Source organism: Pelodiscus sinensis, chromosome 1 (assembly GCF_052426305.1).
Source record: "Pelodiscus sinensis isolate ZL-2025 chromosome 1, ASM5242630v1, whole genome shotgun sequence".
NCBI classification, from domain to species: Eukaryota; Metazoa; Chordata; order Testudines; family Trionychidae; genus Pelodiscus; species Pelodiscus sinensis.
The window spans coordinates 320,906,463-320,928,995 of NC_143052.1; the positions used below are offsets into that span (position 1 = coordinate 320,906,463).

Below are 22,533 nucleotides of genomic sequence, written 5' to 3' on the forward strand. Positions count from 1 at the left end.
TTCAGTAGTCCACTACTGAGTTATTTTTGTATACAGCACTTTCCTCATCTTTGCTGTAGTTTAATGCCTACAACAAATTGTGTATGCAACACATTGCCAGGGGGAAAAAACCATGAACTGACTGTGGGCACAGAACTGCAAATGCTGTTTATCCCTAGTGTAAAACAGGCCACAAAATCAGACCCTTGCTGAGGCACCAATCTTTTATGGTGCTGGGCACCCTGCCTTCATCCAGCAGAGCACCTGAGCACAGGACCGACTTCAAGCAGGTGAACAGACCCATTAATGTCAGTGCTAAGCAGGCGCTTGATTTGCAGGATAAGGGCCAGAGTGATCTCGCCCTTCATGCCCCTAGAGTGCAGGGAGCTAGGTCGGAGCTAAGGCAGCCTGGTAACAACCCTCCTGCAGGGCATGGCAGTGTCTATCTTTGCCTTTGCCAGGGGGAGCTATCACGGGCACCACCCCCGGCACTGCAGACGAGGCCCGACCCCCATCTTTCCCGCCGCCCCCAAGAACAGCAGAGGCGCAGGCCCTCGACCCCGCAACTCAGCCCCGCCGCCTCTGCCCTCGCCAGCAGGTGGCAGCCCCGCCAGCGCGTGTGCAGCCGCAGCCCCTCCCGCGCCCCGGCTGCTGCTGACCCACATTCCCGCCTGTTTCCGGCGCAGCCGCGGCTCATTGCGGCAGCTGCCCGGGGGAGGCTGGCGAGCGGCGGAGGCTCCGCAGCGCGATGGGACCATAGCACCCGCCGCGGGCAGGCAGGAGCGAGGTGAGGGGGGCAGCATGCGGGGGAGGAAGCGGGCGCCTTGCAAATGCCTCCCCTCTGCGCGCGGCCCGGCAGCAGGGCGCTTGCCGGACAGACCCTGCCCGGTGCGTGGGGCACGTCGCCCCGGTGATGGTTGTGCAGCCTCCCGGGCGTGGTGCGTTATGGATCCTGGAGCAGCCGCCGCCCGCCCGCCCTCCCTTCGCTCGCCGGGGCTGGGCTCCGCGGTAGCTAGCTCCGCGCGGGTCGCCTAGCGACGGTAAATGTGATCCGGGGCCAGCCGCATCGCGGCCGGAGGGGCAGCGAGGGGATGCTGCGGCTGTAAACACCAAGTGTGTGGAGCAGTTTCTTGGCGCTTCTGATTATCCGAGGACTCTGGCTACTGTAGTTACAGCCTGTCTTCGTGCCAGGGCGCGACTCACGGCCCTATCTCCTTTCCCAGGGCATTGGCTGGAGAGGGAGTAGCCAGCTAAGGTAAGTGCTGGAGCAAAAGGCCTTTATTTGTCTCTTTGGCAGAATGGTCTACATCGTTACATTGACAGTCTAGCCCAGCGACACACATTCGTAATCCAAACGGGCGTGAAAAAGTCTCCCTTTCTTTTAGAATTGAGTTGAGTAACTGTCACTAATCTCCAGTGTCCCTTTACATTTGGACTTTTGGGTTTCACTTCTATGTGGTAGATAAATGCGGTTGCTTTTTGTGCTTAAGCAAACAAAATGCTAAAGCATTGAGAAGGACTATAGCACATTCTGGGCAGATATCCAGGTGCCTTGCTCCGCAGCTCTGCAGTGTTTGTGACATGCAGATGGCTTGACAAGTTCATCCAAATGCAAGTGGAGTTTCCAATATGGTGGGAAGCAGAAACCTGAAGACAGATTTCATCTCAGGTGCACCATTGTGAATAACTCCATGGAAGTCAATGGCATTATCCTGGTGTGAGATCAGAATCAGGCTCCTTGAGGTGCTTATCTCCTGTAAATCCACAGGATATTATAGTCTCCATTCTAAAGTTTGCTTTGCAGTCAACATAATTGTAATAATATATTGTGGTTTACATCTCTAGTGTTCTGTACCCTTTCCCTTGCCTCCCCCTCCCTCCTTTCCTTTAAGAAAAAGTATTAGAGGAAAGAGGCCATGATGCATTCAATAATTGATGAGATGTACTATTACTGTCCAAGTCCCCAACAGTTCAGCATTCAGATAAGGAACAGATCTGGTGACAAAGGCATTTAAAACAAAGGAGCCATTTTAGAAAATGCTTGGGAAATTATTATTCTCCATGCTTTTGTGGTTGTAAACCCAGAGATCGCTTTTAAATTGTCATATTGTTTTGGAGAGTGGAAAATTGAAAAAATGTAGAATTAAAATAGAGTCAATAAAGTTAAATTTCCTTTCTCTAAAGCATGTATTTACCAGGTGCTCTGCTACTGGCTTATTGTCCTCTCCTGTTTGACATCTGGTTACACAGTGAAATAACTATTTTGTCCACTTGTCCAGCAATGAATAGTTGAAATGGTTCAGTGTGCATGTGCTGCTCATCTCTCTTAATTGAGTAATGATGCCCTAAAAGTGAAGGGCTTGCTACTTGTAGTTATTTCTGGGAAGATATATTGCATGCTTTTCCTCCTGTTACAATACATGGTGATAAATACTATAACTTAAATTTTAGGAGCAGTGTTGCAATGAATTGACAATAACATCTTTCTGTGATTACCTTTTAAAAATATCTTTGCGACCAGTCACATTTCTGTGTATCTCCACATATAATTTCATGCGTTAGTTTTTAGAGTTGGTGTAATACTTCAGTGAAAACTATTGCTGGAAATGTTAAGTGTGGTTGTCAGTTTCTTCTTTTGGAAGAGATGGTTTATTGCCTATCCAGTTTCCTGCCTGAAATTGATAGGCAATGTTTTTCAGATGTGAAATACAACATAAGACAAATGGCCATTTATAGAAAAAAACTTCAGGAAACTGTTGAATATGAATGAATGCTACAGTTTTCCTACAAAACTCTAACATTCTTTCTAGCTTTGTTGCGTTTTAGTGAGTATGTGGTATATCAAGTTATGTCAGCCATGTAGAAAGTGCCTGCTAACCCCTTGTGAGTCAGCCCACCGGACAGGTCTTGCAGAAAGTTTCAGAAGATACATACAGTACTGTCCTTGGTTCTAAATGGCTAAAGTTACTTTCATGTAGCTAAGAATTTTGTTGAATGACAAAAGATCTTTTTCTATTGTCCTTGCCACAGAATTGTAACCTGATGAAACTAGTACTGCTAACACACCCAGAAAGCTCTAAGCATACTTCAGCTACTACACTTCCAGGCTGCATTATGCCTGCTGTACTGCACTCTTAAAATTCCCTTTGTTGCTAGCAGCTGTGTAGCTCAGCAGTAGCAACAGTAAGGTATGCAAGGTTCCGGGCTGCTGACATTTTAAATACCTTGTATTCTAAACCTATTCAGAGCTGATTTGTACTCAGGGCTGAACAGACCCAGGAGACTTTTATTTGTTCCATGGGCCACTTACAGCACTAGCTAAAAATTTCTAAAATGTGGACTGGTTGGAGAGCAAGTCCTATTGGTTCTACATGCCTATTGAGTCATTTGGGACAGCTGGTCTCTGTACTGTTCGTGAATGTCTGCTAAGCTTTATTGAGAAGGTTTGCCTAATGCTCTTCTGTAGTCTTTGTTGGATGGTATAGATCATAATAGAACCACAAGCCCAGGGAGAGCAGGACATTTTCAGTTTATAGAAGGAAGAAGATCCTACTCCTATGGAAGATTCGGAGGAAGAGGTTTGCTATAGTCCTGAGAAGGAAACTAGGTGATTTGAGGAGCTCCAAAATGGAGAGCAAATAAAATGATGGTCGATTTTTGGACTTGGGAAAAACAAGATGGAGTGTGGGAATAACTGATGCTGGTGAGGTTTACACAGAGTTATAAGTGATTGAGTGTCTGAGAAGAAAGTGTGGGGATAGAGAGGTGATGAAAAGGAACCAAGAGGTTAAAAAGAGGGTTTGCAGACTTGATATATGAATAAAAGGAAACTGACTTGTTAGAGCAGGGGTGGGTAATAATTTTTGGTGGGGGGGCCACTCCAAGATTTTCGTAAGTGGTCAAGGGCTGCACTTTTCTGTAGAGAGGATGCGAGGTCTAGGTTGGAGGTTGGGTGCAGAAGGGTGCATGGGGTAAGGGACTGGGGTGCAGGAGACAGCGTTGGGTCTGAGAAGGTGTTTGGGTGGAGGAGAGGGTTGTGACCTGGGTCAGGGGATTGGGATTTTGGGTTTGGGAGGGAATGTGTGTGCAGGAGAGGGTTCTGGCCTAAGGGAAGAGTGTGGGAGGGGGTAGAGAGTCTGGGAGGGAGTTGTGACTTGGGGCAGGAGATGCAGAGGGTTTGGATGGTGACCTGGAGGAGGGAGTTGGGGTACAGGAGGGGTTGGGGTGCCAGAGGCAGGCGCTGGCTAGGAGGCATTTACCTAAGTGTCTCCTGGCCAACAGACTGGGCTCCCTGCCTGTTGCAGCCCCAGGGTGCTTGAAAATGCAGGCTGCTCCCTTCACGTGGCTCTCCGCTCTGGGTGGGGGAAGAGGCTTGCGCTGCCCCAGTCTCTCAGGTCAATCTCTCAGCTGCAATTGACTGGCTGTTTCCAGCTAATAGAGCAGAGAGATTGGCTGAGGTCAGTTCTTATTGGCTGGTTGTTTCTGGCCAATAGAGGCTGAGGTTTGGGCTAGAGGCAGAGATTGCAAAGAGCCTCAGGGACTGTGTTTGAAACCGTGGCAGCAGGGGGATTCGTGGGCTGGACCCATGGCTTGGCAGGCTGGATCTGGCCCCCGGGCAGTATTTTGCCGAGCCCTGTGTTAGAGATACTTGGAGGATTGGAACTGTCTTGGAGGGGGCTAACACATACAGGGGTCTAAAATCAAGTGCTTTACTGTTGTTGGGTAAGCCTCACAACCGCCCTGTAAGGTAGGTAATTGTAATTTTTTTATCCATCAGCTATAGCTGGTGAGACAGGTGCAGAGATTAAGTGACTTGCCCAAAGCTGCAGAGAAAACTTATGTAAAAGCTAGGATTAGAACTCTCAAACTCCTGAGTCATAGCCCAGACCACAGTCCCTTGGACCATGCTGCCTCTTTGTTAGTTCATTGTTCATTCACAATTAATACTTTTATGGAGGTGATTAGGGAAGGAAAATGTCCATTGGGGAAAATGTAGCATGCCTGTGAAGTATATTACTAAATCAGATGAAGCCACGTTAGCTTTTACCTCTTATATGTGTAAACAAATCTCTAATTACAGCCAGTAGGATGTGTCTGTTTTAAGTCATTCAATCTAGAAAAGGAAAAGAATGCATAGATTTCAGGTCATTCCATGATCATAATGCTGCCATGCTGGTCCATGAACCCGGAATAGGTTGCTTTATGGGTCATTTCTAAAATGCATTGACAATAGTACTCTTTGCATTGACTTCACTGAGCATGGTATCATTTACTTGCATCAACAGTAGCATGCAAATATGATAGAAAAATAAAAATAATGGGATCTGTGCTTCTTACCTTCTTCCTCCAGAGTGTTTCAGGTCATGAGTGTCTGTCCATCTGTAGTGTGGCAACTTCTGTGTCCACTATCACTTTATGACAGTGGTTGTCAAAGTGTGGTCTGCAGACCACTAGTGTTCCATGACCATCTTGCAGGTGGGCCACGGGCTCACAGCTCGCCCTCGCCGGCAGCGAGGAGCCTGTGCTGGTGCTCCAGCCCCACCCATGAGTTTGGAGTGCCAGCACTGGCTTCCCACTGTGGGGTGGGGCAAGCCTTGTGGGCGGATCTGGCTTGCAGAGGAAGAAAGCGCTGCCACTCCCCTTCCCACCAGCTGGGGGAACAGCAGTGCAGGAAGCCAGGTAAACACATCCCCCCCATGGCCAGACCTCGCACACCCATTCCCCTTATGCACCCCCTCTCCTGCTAAGACCCCCCACTCCCACTCCATTGCTGCACCTTCCTTTCCTTCCAGACCCCACCCCTAGCCCGCACCTGCACCCAACCTCCTGGCCAGACCCCATCCCCATCCTGCTCCTGCACCCAACCTCCCAGACAGATCCCATTCCCCACCCCTAGCCCACTCCTGTACTCAACTTCCTGGCCAGACCCCACATCCTCACCCCTCCTTCACCCATTTTGTCTTCATGGTGGCTGACTGGTGGTCAGTGAAAAGGTCTGCGTTGAGCAAGGCGGGCCACTGGCTCAAAAGTTTGGGTACCACTGCTCTATGATCACAGTACCAACAAGGAGGACTGGCACATCCTAAGAATGGAAATGTTTTGGATACAAAGCAGTATTTGTTATTCTTGGAAGTTCTCCTCAGTTTCCATGTCTCTGACATGATCATTACATTAAACAGAGCTGCTTCCCCCAAAACTTGCTTTGATAAAACTACAGCCCTGCTGATAACTGACACTGTTCAGTCACCCTGTTTCCTGCAGCCACCCATAACACCGGTGACTTGCACATGTGGGATGGAACAGGTTCTGGGTCTTTGCAACATGACAGAATTATTTCTTCAGGCTGATTTCTACTACCTCCACCCCCATTGTTAGTTAATTGGGATTTGATAGTTACTGGAATAGGCAACAATGAAAAGATGGAGTTGAGCTGGTGTGGGGGAGAGAGCGGGGAGAACTGTCACCGCACCAGCCAAAAAGAAGAGGGGAAGCACAGCTTGCCAGAGCCAGGGAAGAAGAAGGGAGCTTTCCCTTACCTCCTGGCAGAGGATATGAAGTTGTGCTTGCCTCCATGTCCTTTAATCTTGGGCATGAACTGAATAGGAAATAGTGACTTCACAACAAGCCTCCCACCTCCCTACCGTGTATGGAAGCTATTCCGCAAAAGCACTGTGGTCAAAACTCAAAGGGCCTATGTGAGATGCCCATGTTTCTTCTTCTGCTAGTTAATCTGTGTAGATTCTGGGTTCTTGGGGGCAAGAACTATCACTCTGTGGGTGTGTCTACACTGCAGGGCTTAGCTCAATTTGCATAGCTTATTTTGAGTTGTCAATTGTGTATCTTATTTTGAAATAGGGAGTGTCTACATAGCACTTATTTCGAAATAGGGTACTCTTCCTCTGACTTCCCTTACTCCTCATACAATGAGGGTTATAGCAGTCAGAGTTAGAAGCCCTCCAGCTTGTCAGTATTTTGACACTATTTCGAAATAACTGCCTGCTGTGTAGACGCGGACTAAGTTGAGTAGTGCTAGTTATTTCAAAATAGTGTTGCAGTGTAGATGTACCCTGTGTTTGTACTACACTTGACACTGAATAAAGATAAAACGAGAAACCTTATTCCAGCTCTGTTTGTATTGTGCAGAAGGGGAAATGTGACACCAAAATATTCGTTGTTACGTACAGATTGCATGGCACCCTAAGCTGCTGCTTATGATGAAGAGAAGGAAAAAGATCTACGGTACACAGAATGAAATAGAAATTTACAAACTATGAGATCTCATCTTTTTTGTGGGGGAAATCCAAGTGAAAGGGAGGGAATACTGTAATTTTACCTTGCAGAGTTTCCTCATCACCAGAGCAACTGATGGAACATAGCACATGTCATATCATTATCACAAGCTATTGTAAAAGTTCATAGGCCCATCTGGTCCAGATCACTTCCCCTGTAGATGTTTATGGAGTGTTAGCGCCTCTTCCATAAGCGATGTTGGTGCTCATGATAAATTCTACCTTCCTGTTCTTGTGATGTCTGGAGCGTCTGTGTCGGAATTATTATGTTCTAGTGACAGGATTATTTGATTTGCATATGCAGTCCAAGAGGACTCATTCCATTGTATCACAAAGATGCAAGATCACAGCTGTCTCTTACTACAGTGCAATGGTAAGATGATTCTCCTGCCAAAGTTATTGCTAACAGTTTCAGCACGAAAGTTACTTAAGGTGGCATGGACTGTATAACCTTACTGAATACCTATCATATTTCCTGTCATAAATTTTCTGAAGACATGGGCTTTTGTGACTGTTCACTTTTTCCTTTTCAGTAAAAAAGACAATGAAACTAATGTTGAAAATACAACTATGTAAAGTGATAAATAGATGGAGCTTGAAAATGTGCCCACTACCAACAACACTAGGCTGAAAATATCTTCACCTATCTGTTACACCGCAAAGGACAGTTGTGTTTTTTGTAAAATTTGATTTTGAGTAATATGACAATGTTGTCAATCAACTTTCTCTAACTTAAAAAAAAATTGCTGTTGATTATTTCTTGCTTTAAGTATAGCTGCTTTCTTTTCCTGACTTCACTCCACTTCTTTCCTTCAGTAGATCATGTTGTATATCTTGTATTTTTTTCTCCCTTGATTGACTTATAGCTTTCTCTTCCCTTCTGCCATATTGTATTATTTTCCTCCTTCCTGACTCTATTACACTAAAAGATCTGTTTATCAACACACACACACACCCTCCCCAGCTCTTAAATATAGCTTGGAAACGTTACGGGACACTTAACAGTTCAAAAAGGGAGTGGGAATAGTCACTGCCCAGGAATAACACCCTGGTGAGAAATAGCTCTTCCTTTCCATACACCTCTCCGGCGTGGGGATGCGGGGAGGGCATGGTATGTGATTCTTAACAGAATGCTATTTCTGGACCCTGTTTTGTATTTCATGTCAGTCTCTGACTATTAGTTGGCAGATAAATTGTAATTTCTTTTCTGGTCTCCAGAACCTTCTTTCTTCTGCAAAGAAGACAAAGCATTCTCTGTCCTTACCCCTTGCATGCCTCCTGCCCCCAAAAACCTAAGTTGTCTGGCTACTGTGAGAGTGGGTTGTTTCTGTAAATTTACTCTGTAAATGTTCCCACTACCCTACTCAACCCCATAGTTTCCTTGTTGAGGTTTTCTTTTTCCCTGACTAGCTCCAGTTCCTGCCTCTGGTACTGCTTACAGCCCTTTTAAGCAGCAGAAGGGTGAAATTGACCTAATTCTTGTCAGTTCATGGTTAGAGGGTTGTGAATAGTGACAGTGAAAACTGACAAGACTATAGTTACTGCTGCAGGCTGGGGAAATGATCAGGACAAGCAGAAACACTGAGCATGTTTGCAGCCTTGGGAAGATGGCCCTGAATCAGTTTGTACCTGGTTCACATTTGGCATGTTTGCTTTACAATATACAAACTTTTAAAATAAAATTAAAGCTTATAGTCCACAGAAGTTGAAGGCATTTGCTTGGAAAAGCTTTCTACTCACCATAAGCATGTAGCATTCTTCCAAACCCTATTAAAATACATAGACCTTGATCTACAGTGTAATCCTAAAATGTGTGTTGCAGAGCATTGTGCACACACTGCTCTCAGAAAGGTTGCGTATTCACAGAATTGTTCTGGTTTCTTTAGCATGCAGAACAGTTCATTGAGCATCAAGCAGGGGCCAGATCAATAGGCCAAAGAATTTCCTAGAGCACAGTTTCTCATTTCTTAGCTCAGCTGTAGATTTATCAGGAGAAATTCTGTCTGGGGCTCTGCTGTCTACAGAGGCAATGTAATACATAGTTAGCACTTACACAACACTTTCCATCAGAGGATCTCAGTGCTTCACAAACATAACACTCTGCTATGCCATCCTGCTGGAGAACTTTTGTGTACTGGAGTAAGGTATAGTCCTGGTGCAATCGATTGGCTCCATGAAACATTAACACAAAGATTGTTTTCTCTGTCTTGTCCCATTTCAGTTTGTGTGCCTCTTGTAGCATGAGGGTTAAGTTGTCACTTGATTACAAAAACAGTCTGGATGTAACGATAGGAGAGGTTTTCACCATATGAAGGATTATTGCTAGATCATTATGAATTTCCCTGAATTTTAGGTAGTTCTGCTGTATTATATTCCTTCCTCCTCAAAAAGCTGTTCCGCGTTGTCAAGTTGCATCACTTTGGCAAGACTTAGATGTTCATGTCAGTTGTTACCCAAAATCAATTGTGAAGGCAATTAAAGTGATTATTGACTGGCAACTCATTCAGTATTGTGGTAATCGAATGGCTAATTTAATCCTGTTTGCTCCAAGCAAGCCTCACAAAAGATGCTAGTAAAAATTTGTCTTTTGTGTAATTCCACTGACTTCATTTAACTTACACCAGAGATGCACGTGGCCCTTTAACCCATTGTTATCAGAGGGTTGCCAGTATTTATCAGCCCTATAAACTGTTGTGTACTAGGAATTGTTAGAGCTCTCAGACAATACATAAAACGAGGCAGCAGCATTTTGCAGTTGGAAACAGTTGTCCGAGTGGCTGTTTGGTGCTCATGATGGTACTCTGGGACTGTGGGACCGCTGTGCTACGTTTTTGCTAGGACACTCTTTAATAGAAGACATAGTAAAGTTAGAATAAAAGAGGCAAAACTCGTTGAGTATATTTACCAAATCTGATCTCAGACACTGTACAGAAAATATCATTTATCATTCCCTTTGAGTATAAATAACAGGAATATTGCATATTGGATGATATTGTTAACTTTTAAAATACATATTATAGAGAACAAGCCATGGTAACAACAAACTGCTGAGTGCACTTTTGTGCCTTTTGTAATTGCAACCAAATAATTTTAAAATGTCTTAACTTCTTTCACGTACTAAGTAATTTTGAAAGGGCAATGTTGAAAGTGTTGGATTCTGAAGTCTTCGCTGTCTTCTGAAAAATCAATTTTCATAGCAAAGGACAAAAATGCCTATATAAAAGAGTTTGATCTCACAATGTAAAATGTGGTCATTATTACTCAGCTAACCAGTGTTACTAGAAACTGTTGCGGCCAAAACCATGTGTCACCTGTTCTTCTGCCATGGACTAGGAGAGCTTGTTTCAATCTGGTATAATCTGTGTCAGCTGATCTATATGTGATTTGTCAAAGGGGAGGCAGTTTTTGAACAGTCTTCTACAGAGTTACTAAGTAGAAGATTGAATGAATCTAAATCTAAGCTTTGATTTTTCCATGTAACTACCAGGTGTATCTGCCAGATGTTGCTTCCAGAGATTAGGGATGTTAGATATTGTGTAACTGAATAGTCGTGTAACCACATGAAATTATTATTAGATAATCCCCAGGCATGAGCTGGTCCACGAGGGGAGCCAGTTTAAAAACCAGCTACCTGCACAGACCAGCTGTCTGTCACCCTGCATTGCGGCTTCTGAGGGACATTCATACCTTTTACAGGTATTCCAGACTGGCTGAGGTAGAGGGCTTGCCTACACTTAAAAGGCTACAGTACCACAGTTCCGTGTCTGCAGTATTTCAGTGAAGACAGTATCTATACCAATGGGAAGAGTTCTTTCATTGACATAGGTAATCCAATTCCCTGTGAGGCAGTAGCAGATATAGCATAGTTAAACTGACCTATTTAGGGTTATGGATTTTTTCACATGCCTGAATAATGTCATTAATTTGATAGTGTAGACCAGTGTTTCTTAAACTGTGTTCTGTGGCACACCAGTGTGCTGTGAGGCAGTCGGAGGTATGCCACGGAGAACAGAGTTCAAAATGGCCACCCTTAAAGAGGCAGGAGACTCTTTTTTCTCAACAAAAAAAATCCTTGTTTGATGTTCCTCAGTCTTAAAAAGTCTAAGAAACACTGGTGTAGACTATGCCCAAATCAGACATCACTACTTTGGTTAGACTCAGTTTATGATGTGACAGTTAGCAACCATGAGGACTAGATGTAATACTTTTTAAACAAAGTTTAGATTCTGAAATTTCAGAAATGGTTGATTCTAAAAACCAAAACCAATAAAACCTTATACAACTCCCGTATTTTGTTTAGTGAAGTAGCTTCAACGGCAAACCACATGGTTTGTGCTGATGGTCTCATTTTAAAGGAATGTAGATAAACAACAATTACAATTTTCTATTAATGTGGAGCCACTTGTATGTTGTCTTCATGGGTCACTCGCATGTTATCAGTACACTGCATAATCAGTACAAATGCTTTCTTATGACTCAAACAGAAGTCTTTGAAATTTATATAAGAATTAGTGGATCAGATAAATTTGCTAGCCAAATGCATGCTTATGCCTCTGTGAAACAAACTGAACTGCCTTGGTTTTTCTCTTTTTCTATGATAAATTTAATTTTTTTTGAACAGGGTGATTTTTTGCTTCTGTTGTGCCTAGGGGAGCCTTTTTCTCCCTTATACAAAATGACAACATTAGAGTTAAGTTGTGAAATCTAGCAGTTTATCTTTGATTTCTCCCTGCCTCTAGCAAATCTTAACCTTTCAGAATGTTTTTTGGTTTCCAGCTAGCATGGCATGTAATCAACCATAAGAATAATTTAAAAGCTAAAAGTCAATATTTGCTATAAACAATATATTTTTCTTTAAAGCGTTTCATTGCTGATAATCCACATTGTGCTGAAACCCCTGATTTCTTTTATTTAAGCATTCTCCTCTCTAGATTGGGGTGGGGAACCTTTTTTGGGTTGGAGGCCACTGATCCACAGAAAAATCAGTTGGAGGTCACACAGCTCACATATGTGGTCCCCAATTGAGAAGGAGAAAGATACTTCCCACATTCCCCTTGCACACCAGAGCCTAGGGGAGCCCAACCACATAGACTGTGTGCTCCAGCCCTGGGGGGGGGGAGGGGGTGGGTGTGGGTGTGTGTGTGTGGGGGGGGGGCGGGGGGAGGGAGAGAGCACCAGCGCAGAGGAGGCTGTGAACTTCAGGGGCTAGATCCAGGCAAGCTGGGGGCCACATCCTGCTCCTGGGCGTTAGGTTCCCCACCTGTTCTATACATCTTCCAATAAATCTGTTAGCACTTGGACCATACCACTGGTAGGTGTTTAGTTTTTTGTTTTGTTGTCCGTGCCAATGTAAACATTCTTGACTTGCAGGAAACCAACTTAAAGAGAAAACATCTATTTTCTTCTGGTATCTCTTTGATTAAAAAATGGGAGACCACAAGCTGAGTCTCTTTCACTATTACAGGGCACTTTCCCAAACAGAGAGTTACATTTATCTGAAAAGTTTCAAGCTGATGGAATCCTATTGTTCATAAGTTCTGTTAAAATTATGGTATGTGGGTTTTTTAAAAATGGACATGTTACTTTTTCTGGTAGCAAAAGATATACTTTGGAGTTGTTACGTTTTTGTGAAAATCCATTATAAAGATTCTGGATGAAAAGATATCAAATGGGATTGTTCTAGTTGTTCTAATTTGCTATAATTTAATGAATAGTTAGTATGTATTCAGTCAAGACCAGGTATGTCTTCCTGCAGTGTAAGAAACCACTTTCTGGAAGTGAATGCTACTAACATTTAAAAAAGTAGAGAATGTTACTCAGTAAAAGGCTTTCTTGAAAGACTGCTGGCTCCATTTAAAAAAAAATCCCACACTTCAGGGGATAATCTAGATAAGAGGAAAACTACTCTGTAATTCTGCTTCTCCAAAGATGCCATTTTACAGAACTGTCAACCCCAGGCCTAGTTTCCCAGCATGGGTGTGGTGGCGGTGGCGGCAATCTTTTCGATCTTAAAATGGTGGTTTTGGGGGCATTAACTTGCTTGAGGACAAGAATCTGGGTCCCTGACTGGCCATCCCATGCTGAGTATGGATACTGCCTGCCAATCAGAATAAGTTTCTACACCTACATGAGACTCAGGACCGAGAAACCACTGTTATTTTTGTCTCTCCCACTCTGCTAAAAGGCCTCCATCTGCTCTGCTCCCTTCGGCCATTCTGGTGAAGTTTGGCTACCTGTAGCCAAGCAGAGAGAGAAACTTGCATCCTTAAGATTATAGCCTCTGCTGCCATCTCATTCACACTATAGATTTCCCATATTTTGTGTTCAGATGGATTTAGATACTATCTTTTAAAAGCTCCTAGGGTGAAATCCTGGAATTTAGTGAAGTCAGTGAGAGTTTGCCATTGACATTAAAAGGGGTAGAATTTCAGTCCTAACCATTTATAAAAACAAACAAAAAAAACAGGTTTTAAAAGGGGAAAAAGATGTTCTGTGAGTAATTTCAATGCTGTTTGTTTCATATGGTTTGAAGTAGACTGATTTATGCATTTTAGACACATTTTATCTAAAAGTATTATCAATAAGGCCCTACCATATTCATAGTCCTGAAAAACACATGGAATATGAAATCTGGCTTCCCTGACCGGCAGTGGTGACTTTAGGGCTGGGGGAGGCAACTTCCCAGCCTCTGCTCTTCCATCTGAAGACCAAGCCCCCCCCACTTCAGAGGCAAATCTCCAACCTCCCACATGAGCCTCCCCAGAGCACAGGGAGGGTGAGCGTTGCACGACCCCAGCCTCCCCAGCCTTGGAGCACAGAGAGAACAGATGTTTCCAGTGTCCCTACCCTCTGCACAGCAGAAGCCCAGGGGAAGGGAGCCATGCTAAAGCAGGGGATGGAGTGTGGGTGGGGCTATACTTGTCAATTTGGGGAGGCAGTGCCTTCCCCTCCCTCTTATACCTGCTGCCCATGGCCTGTCTTTGAAATCTGGTCTTTTGTGTGCTTTTATCCTATACTATGCAGATGTTATAGGGGGACAGAGATCAGCGCTTCTCAAATTGTGGGGGAGTCAGAAGATTATTGTAGGAGAGTCATAGTACTGTCATTATTGTGCACAGCATTCAGAGTTCAACCACTAGAGAGCAGCAACTGTTGTCTGGCCACCCAGTTTTAAAGGCAACATCTTGTCAGTAGTGGTGCAAAAGTAAGGGTGGAAATATCATGCCATGGCACCTTTACTTTTGTGCTGCTGTTGGCAGCAGCTCTGCCTTCAGAGCTGGGCTCCTAGCCATTGCTCTCCAGCAATCCAACTCTGAAGGCCGAGCTGCCAGCAGCAGCAGCAGCAGCACAGAAGTAAAGGTAGCAGTACTGCAGCCCCTCCTACAATAACCTTGTGTCCCCTGCTCCTTTTTGGATCAGCATCCCTACAACACTTACATTTCAGATATAAATAGCTGACATAGTGAAATTTACTGTTTTTTAAAATCCTATGACCATTGAGCAAAATGCACCGTGAATTTGGTAAGGCCCTAGTTATCAACATTTTAATTTGCCAAAACTGTTTTGATACACACGTGTTATTGAGGTATTTGCCTTTAAAACATTAACTTAGGCATGAAAAATAGAAGGGGTGATGGGAAGCCCCAAAGCAATATTGACCTTTTAGAAACCTCTGTGGGTTGTGGTGTGTATGTGTTTTTTAACAGACCAATTTTTAGTTACAAACCTTCAAAAACTTCCAGTCAGCTCAGGTTTTTCAACAGGATCTGACCTTGGCACTTGTAGACAGGTTTCACAAATCTGGAGTACTAATGATTCCCAGCAATGCAACACTCAATTTTAGGGTACAGAACTGTACGTGAAGTTGGTCTCCCATCTGGAGCTGAGGTAACATAAGCACAGTCTCCAACAGGAAGCTCCTTCACTAACTGATTGGGGATGCTCAGAGGCAATGCCTTTGCTTAGCAAGAGGTGGTGTGGAGTATCTGGACTATGTCCTGGTCCTGCATCTATTGTCATTAAGGGTCATAATAGCTTAAGACTAAAGGGTGTTTCATTTGTATTATGCTAAGAAGCTAAGACCCAGTAGTGAGAGTACTGCACAAATTATATTTTTGGACAGAAATTTAGTGTGTGTAAACAGTAAACTGTTTCTTCAGTTTTTGCCCTTCTCCTCCCTTTTCCCCTGCATTTGATATTGTCTAAGGAACAGCAAAAGTTTCTCCAGGGAGAATTAGAAACCTTCCTGCTGTGTCCTTTAATGAACCAGAGTTTGTTTTTAGCCTCTGTCCATCCTTTCAAGCAGGTGTCACAGCAGTGCATAGCAATTACAGCTGTATTCAGGGGACAGTAGCATGATTCAGCCAGTCAAAAACAATCTAAATGAATGAAGTTTTCACAGTTCAGGGAATTGTATATTTTTAGCAAACAGCATAATGTGATCCAACCAGATAGCTGTGGTTTTATAAATGGAGCACTTGTTCTTTTCTTGTCAGCAGGTGACAGTATAATGTAATATTCAGAGAGGTCAAAATAAGGAAAGGAAAATGATCCCTAGGTGGAAGAAAGAATGTGTGTGGGGGGAGAGCGCTTTGCTTTAGATTAGTAGTATCATTTAGGGATGTTATATATTGTGTAATTGAATAGTCGTGTAACCACATGAAATATTAGTAGTTATAAGACTATTCATTAGTTCACGGGGGCGGGGCCAGCAGTCAGTGTGCTCCTGGCCCCACTCGTGGGGACCCTCCTGCCACCCTGCGCTGCTGCTTCTATCAGAGCGTGAGATGGCAGGCAAGAGTCATTCTGCCAAGGGAGCCAGTTTAAAGAACAGCTCCCTGCACAGACCAGCTGCCTGCTGCTCTGCACTGAGGTAACAACACAGGGTGGTGGTAGCCCCTGTCTGTGTGGGGTCCAAGCTCCCTGCAGACAGAAGCTGCTTCACAGCAGCAGACCCTGTCCGCAGGAAGCTTCAACCCCTGCCACGGACGGGAGCTGCTGCTGCGGATCAGCCTCTGTCCATTTGAGCCCGGACTGCCATAGACAGAGACTATTTTGCAGCAGCCTCCCCTGTCCCCCCTCTAGTAAAGGCAGCAGACTTTTCACCTGCCCACGGCTTTTAGAGAGCTAGTAATTGCAAAGGAACTTTAACTAGGCTCGCAGGTCTGAGAAGAGTTTAGTGACGATGGTGAGGAAAAAAAATGAGGAAATAAATTGCAAGACAGCAAACATATCATCCTCAAGGTTCTTGTTGCCTGGAAGAGTAGTTAGCTGTCCTAGGTCTCATGTATGTCTCAAATCAGGATCCAATAATAATGTTTTACACTTATTTAGTGCTTTTCAACCACAAATCTCTAAATACTGCTACAGGTGCTTAAGAATTCAGGTTTACAATGCCTGTGTGAGATTAGATATATATTTTTTGCAATTACAAATGGGGAGGATGTTTCAACTTCCTGAGTTTCAAGGAAGTTTGAAAGAGTTTTTGCTGGGAATCTAGGCTTTCTTGATTTTAATCCTGGGCTTTATCTAAAAAAATCTATAATCTGAAAAGAAAGGCATAGAGCCAAGTATTATATGTAAGCTTTCAGGCTGAAGACTTGAACATAAACTTATTATTTTTGTTAGAATTGGAATTTTTAAAATAATTGTGGGAGGTGTGGAGAAGGAAAATATTGAGCAAGTGAAAATGCTGAGATATATTTCTGTAAGTAAATTCTGTTTGCTTTTTTTTTTCTACAACATCAGTTATTTCTTCAAGAACAATTTCATCTGTGATCAGTTGAATAGGATTGTGTGTCTGGAACATCAAAGCCACCACAATGAAGCACTTCCTGAGGTAACCCTTCTCCAAAACTATTTGTAATTATAACTGACGATAACATTGTACAACAATTTTGCTATATTTTATCCAATATTTTCTGTGTTACTAGTGGAACATAGCTGCTTTTTGCTTGCTTTTCAGCCACTTTGCTGCTGCCGTTTAATTAAAACTATCAAACTGTTAGATACTGTTAAGTTCATTTTTAGCTGTACAGAATATAGGAGCTGGTGTATTGAATCATGTCGGTGATGTATCTAATCCAGTAGCATGTTACCAGTCAGCTTCAGAAGAAAGTTAAAGACATTCACAAATGGACAGCTAAAGAATTGGCTGTCCCTTTTGTACTGCAGATTTCAGTACTGTTACATGAAGTTGATCATCCATAATGATCTGGTATCTAAGCCAACCTGGCTGCCATCACTCTTTTGTTGAAATGGGTTTCCTTCGTTACTTCTGTCTGTAGAGGTGTAGTGCTAAATTTTATAGTGTAGGAGCTCTGTCAGACGGACTTCAAGTTAATAATTCTGTCACATGTGCAATAGGTCTCAGTAGGGGTGAGTTTGCGGGGGAAGTGCAGGGTCTGGACATGAGGGGATGAGAAGGGCACTTACTTGCCTTTGCACCTTGCTCTGCTCCCAGGCACGGCACCGAGTCCCAGGCATGGCCTCCTGCTGCTCTCATCCGCAGACCCCAGTTTGAGAACCACTGCTCTAGAATAGTTCTCAATCTGTCACTGTGGGCTATATATGCAGCTCTCTGTGCTATGTTTGCTGCATCTACACTAATATACAGACGTGCACACGCTCTGAGGATTTCACATGGGCTGTAGCTGTGTATTGATTGGACCACAAGTGTCCTGTGGGCCACAAACTGAGAACCACTGCTCTGCCTAGAGTAAGGAGACTAAATAGAAACTGAGGATGACAGAAGTATTTTGAAGTTGCTTCTGCTGAGGGAGTACGTTCTGAACCAAAATGTAAAGTGGGAAGCCCATAGGGTTTGAGTAGAGTTCCATCCCATATAAAGACAACTTGGAAAGAGACACTAAGAACCAGAATAGGCTCTGGAAAGACCACATCTGACTGCTGGGGAGGGACACAAGGGGGATACCAACCATGTGACTCCCTCGTGTCATCACAAGTCTAGACAGCCCTTCCTCTTTCTGCCCTGCTCCCACTCCACCTCTTCCCCCAATCCCTCTCCCCGAGCAACATTGCCTGGGGACTAGTGGGGCACTTGTGCTGGCAGCAGGGTTCTTCCCCCTCCCTCCTGCGCTCACTGGTGGTGATGAGAAGTGGAGTGACCCAGCCACAACCTGCTCTACTTCCCTGGCTCCCAGCTGCATTGCTCTGATTCCCGCTGCTGGTGAGTGCAGGGGCAGTCTCACCCTTTCACCCAAGCACCCTCCCTCAAATGATGTGGATGGGAGACTATATAGCTAGACAATGATAGTGTGGTCTTGTGGTTTCGTGGTTAACACATTGGCCTGGAACTCTTGTCTATTCTGGCTCTGTCACAGAGTTTTCATGTGTGACTGTGGACAGGTCACATAATGAGAAGTACAATAGTCACTTTCTTGCACCTTTGTCTGTCTTGTCTATTTAAATTCAAGGCCCTCAGGATAGGGGCTGTCTCTGGTTGTCTAGATGCTGTACATATGCATACCAGGGCCTCTAGGTGCTACTTGAGTACAAGACACTTGGGGAATTAATGCACATTAACTTCACATCTTTAGTTAATTTGTCTTAACTTCATTGGATGTCTCTGGTAGACAAGCCTTACATGACATGGTTATTAGCCAGGATGGGAGGGAATAGTGTTCCTCACCTCTGTTTGCCAGAAGCAGGAGTGGAGATCAAGGGATGGATGACTTGGTGATTCCGTGTTCTGTTCTTTCCCTCGGGGGCACCTGGCACTGACCACAGTTGGAAGACAGGATACTGGGCTAAATGGATTTTTGGTCTGCCCCAGTATGGTAATTCTTATTATGTTTTTAAAAGAACGGGAAGCTTGATACTGGTACTTCCCTTTGAACACTGGCAGATTTGATGAATTCTAACACATCTGACCAGCTGTAAAGTGTTTGCAGGAGGCACTTCAGAGCTGCTGTGCCAGGTGGGGTGTGTGTGACGCACGCACGCACGCACGCACGCACACACACACACACACACACACGACCAGTTTAGCATTCCTGAATAAATAGGGAGGTGGTATTGGAGGCAGCAACGGAGAGTGAAAAGGAGACACCTCTGAGTAGTTAACTCCCCCTCTTACTGTGTGTGTATGTGTGTGTGTGCGCGCGCGCGCACACGCATTTATGCAATCACAAGACACATTTGTGGAGGGCCGAGTATGTGTGTGCATATGCAAATGTATGAACTAGTTTGAATGAATCATTAAGGTTTGGGCCTCAAACAATGAAAATTAAGACAGTTACAATTTACAAGTTTACTGCTATTTACATGGCAATTTTCATATTGTATGTCATGTTAGATTTGTGTTTTTCCTGATTAAACAGCACAGCTAACTTATGTGCGAGGTTAGCTTCGTTTTAGAGGCTTTTGATGTTGTTGTTTAATATTTCCTAGGAATTTATTAGTGTTTATTACAAAAATGTTAAAAAGACTGAAAATAAGGGCAAAAAATAAACTTCATAGTATTATAGTATACAATAGTAGTGCTATTTATAGTATGCATGGTTAAATATTGGGAACAGGAGGGCAGAAAAAATAGAGATGGCATATTGTAACCTGAGTGGCCCATGTTGCCATGCCACCGTATATATCTCCATCCAGATTTGATCACCAGTGTACTCATGCGTATGTGCATGCATGTGTGTATCTTCCATTACACTGCCTTAGTTAAGAGACAGCCTTGCGTTTCTACTAAGTAATTTTATTGTTAACATAAAATCTTCATCCAAATTTAACATATTGGATTTTCATATTATAATGAATATTTTCATGGACTTAGTGGTCCAAAATCAGGGTGAAAATAGTTTTAAGGAAAGCAAATAGATTTTGTAACTAGGAATTTTTAGTTTAAAAAATCTTTATTTCTCTGTTAACTATGCATAATGCAGTATGTGTGTTGTATATAACATGCATATATGCGGTGTTGTAGAGCTCATGATGTGGAGGAATAAATCTCATCTTATGCAAAAGTCAAGACATTTCTAAACTTGCTTTTCTGAAATCTAATGATGAATTAACACTCACTTGAGAGGAGAAGTTTGAGTATCATTTTAGACCACTTTAAGCAGGTGTAAATGGCTCTACATTTTCTATTCTAAGAAAACAGCCAGATCCACAGCAGGCTTGAGAGGAGGGGAGGAGACAGGGAAATTATTTCCACAGTAATTTGGAAGGTACTGTATTTGGATATCTTGCCAGAGTCAGTCATTTGTGTGTCATCCAACTTAATTCAGTAATCGTGCTATAGTGCTGCACTAGAAGTTCTCAATCTCTTTGTTTTGCTTGGTGTTTAGGAATTTCAGTTTATTTTAAAATAAAACATCACTCATTTCATCAGCAGTGTGCTTTCATTACAGGACGTCTGCAAGCAAGAATACATTTTTATTTAAAAAAATAATTGAAAGCAAATTTCAGTAACTCTCATACCATTCTTGTTGTAAAGAAGACTTCCTCTTTCACAAGGTTAAGATGGACGAGTAGTGTAACAATACAGGTATCTACAAAAAACAGATTTTTTTTACATTAGCTTCCTAGTTAAAATTAGTGTAGTCTGCTTTATTGAAAACAGCTACTATTAAATGTATTAAAGGTAAGTCTCAAATGCAGTATGTTTGTTCTGTAGTGCTGTGATCCATTTTTAATAGCTGTACTTTGGCTGTTAATAAAATAAATAATCTAACTTTTATCTGGCTCTTTTAATTTGTAGATCCCAAAATGCTGTACAAAGGAGATCAGTTTAATTATCTCCCATTTTATAGGTGGGATACCCATTTTTAGTACAAACCATACACAAAATTATAATGGTGAACATAATTTGGAAAAAGGAGAAACAGGTGAAAAGTCCCAACTGCTTGTACCACTATAAGCATTTTTCATCATTGAACCTAAAGGCAATGCCACAATGACATGTCACAGCTAGCAAGTTGTTATTGACACTTTATGCAATTCTAAGAACATTTGTTCTCCATGAAACCAGATTTTTACCAGTAATGAAAGTTAAATTGTAATGTTTAAGCCCAAGGGAATGAATTAACTACAATCATACAGTTGTTATAAAGGAACTATGCTGTTTATAAGAGTAATTCTGTTTTGGAAATAAACATTTTAGTTGAGCAGCTTTTGATCTTTTATCTATATGCAAAGAAGAGACAACCACTGTGGGCTGCAGACATTGCCAAAATAGAAGTACATTACAATCATGGAATACAATGCACGCTAATAATGTTTGATTTTTAATTTATAGCATAAATCAGTGATCAAAAAGCAAATTTTTTGTCTTGCTTCATTTGAATCCCACCCAGAAGTGCTCTCAGATAGAATTGCCATTTGATTTGTGGAGAGTTTTACCTTGGTAGGAATACAAATGAGCACTTCTGTGCTCTTTCAGTTTTGTCAGGGGTCAGTTGCTGGGTTGTGCTGGGTTTTTTTGTTTGAAGGTAGTAACCTAACTGAGGGATAGCAACAACCACAGTGACTCGCAAGGCATATGTGATTGCTGGAGTACTGAAATGTCCAGATTTAGGGTCAATTTTTGCAGGAGCAGAAATTAAAATTGTGGAATAAGACATTGGCTGGCTTTGTGTGACACACTTTATTTTCTCCTTTTGCCTGATTTATGTTTCTGACTGCTGCAGAGATCTTAAAAATGTCTATGCATCTGTTTAGTGGTGGGATTTTTTTTCTAGGCTGCTGTTTCATTTTCTCTCTTAATACTAAGAAATTGGTTGCCTGGCGCATATTTGAGCAAACTCCTCACATTTTTAATGTGTTCTTGTTCAAGTTAGTGCTAGCAATATGGAGAATATCCTAATCTGAGTATATCTGATTCATGTTTGTCTGGGAAGGGACATGTCATTTAGGCTATGCCTACACTACAGTTTTTTGGCACAATTTGTCATTCAGGACAGTGAATAAACAAGCCTCCTGTGAGAGAGAAGTTACATTGACATAAGCACTGGTATGGACAGCATTTTGTCAGCAGGAGTGCTTCTCTCACTGACATAAAGCATCTTCATTAGACCGAGTGCAGCTGGCACTGATGCAGTTTTACTACTACACCACTGTATACTGATGCAGTTTTACTACTACACCACTTGTATGGACAAGGCCATAGAATTCTTCATGATTGCTGACTGATTAAAAAATGCAGACTTACTGTGGCATAAATGCTAAAGGCGCATCTATACAAGGACATGTAGGCAAGTTAAGACAAGTTAACTAATGGTGTAAAGTCAAACTACATTAAAGT

The 22,533-nt window shown here is 42.9% G+C and overlaps 1 protein-coding gene across 6 annotated transcripts in view; it reads left to right on the forward strand.

Moving 5' to 3' along the window:
- The first annotated feature begins 333 nt into the window (after nucleotides 1-333).
- Nucleotides 334-22,533, forward strand: part of ELMOD1 (ELMO domain containing 1) — a 64,398-nt gene continuing 42,198 nt past the window's right edge. The window contains exons 1-4 of one of the 6 annotated variants that reach the window (XM_089775695.1): nucleotides 334-766; nucleotides 1,203-1,234; nucleotides 17,016-17,106; nucleotides 20,642-20,778. Coding sequence is in view for 4 of the 6 variants with exons in the window: in XM_089775693.1 (XP_089631819.1) it covers nucleotides 17,090-17,106 (17 nt within the window). In the remaining 2 variants the exon portion in view is untranslated. Of the gene's footprint in view, nucleotides 767-1,042; nucleotides 1,235-17,015; nucleotides 17,107-20,641; nucleotides 20,779-22,533 lie in introns of those variants that run through there. The other 5 variants (XM_089775693.1, XM_089775696.1, XM_089775692.1 and 2 more) reach the window with 5 other exon arrangements.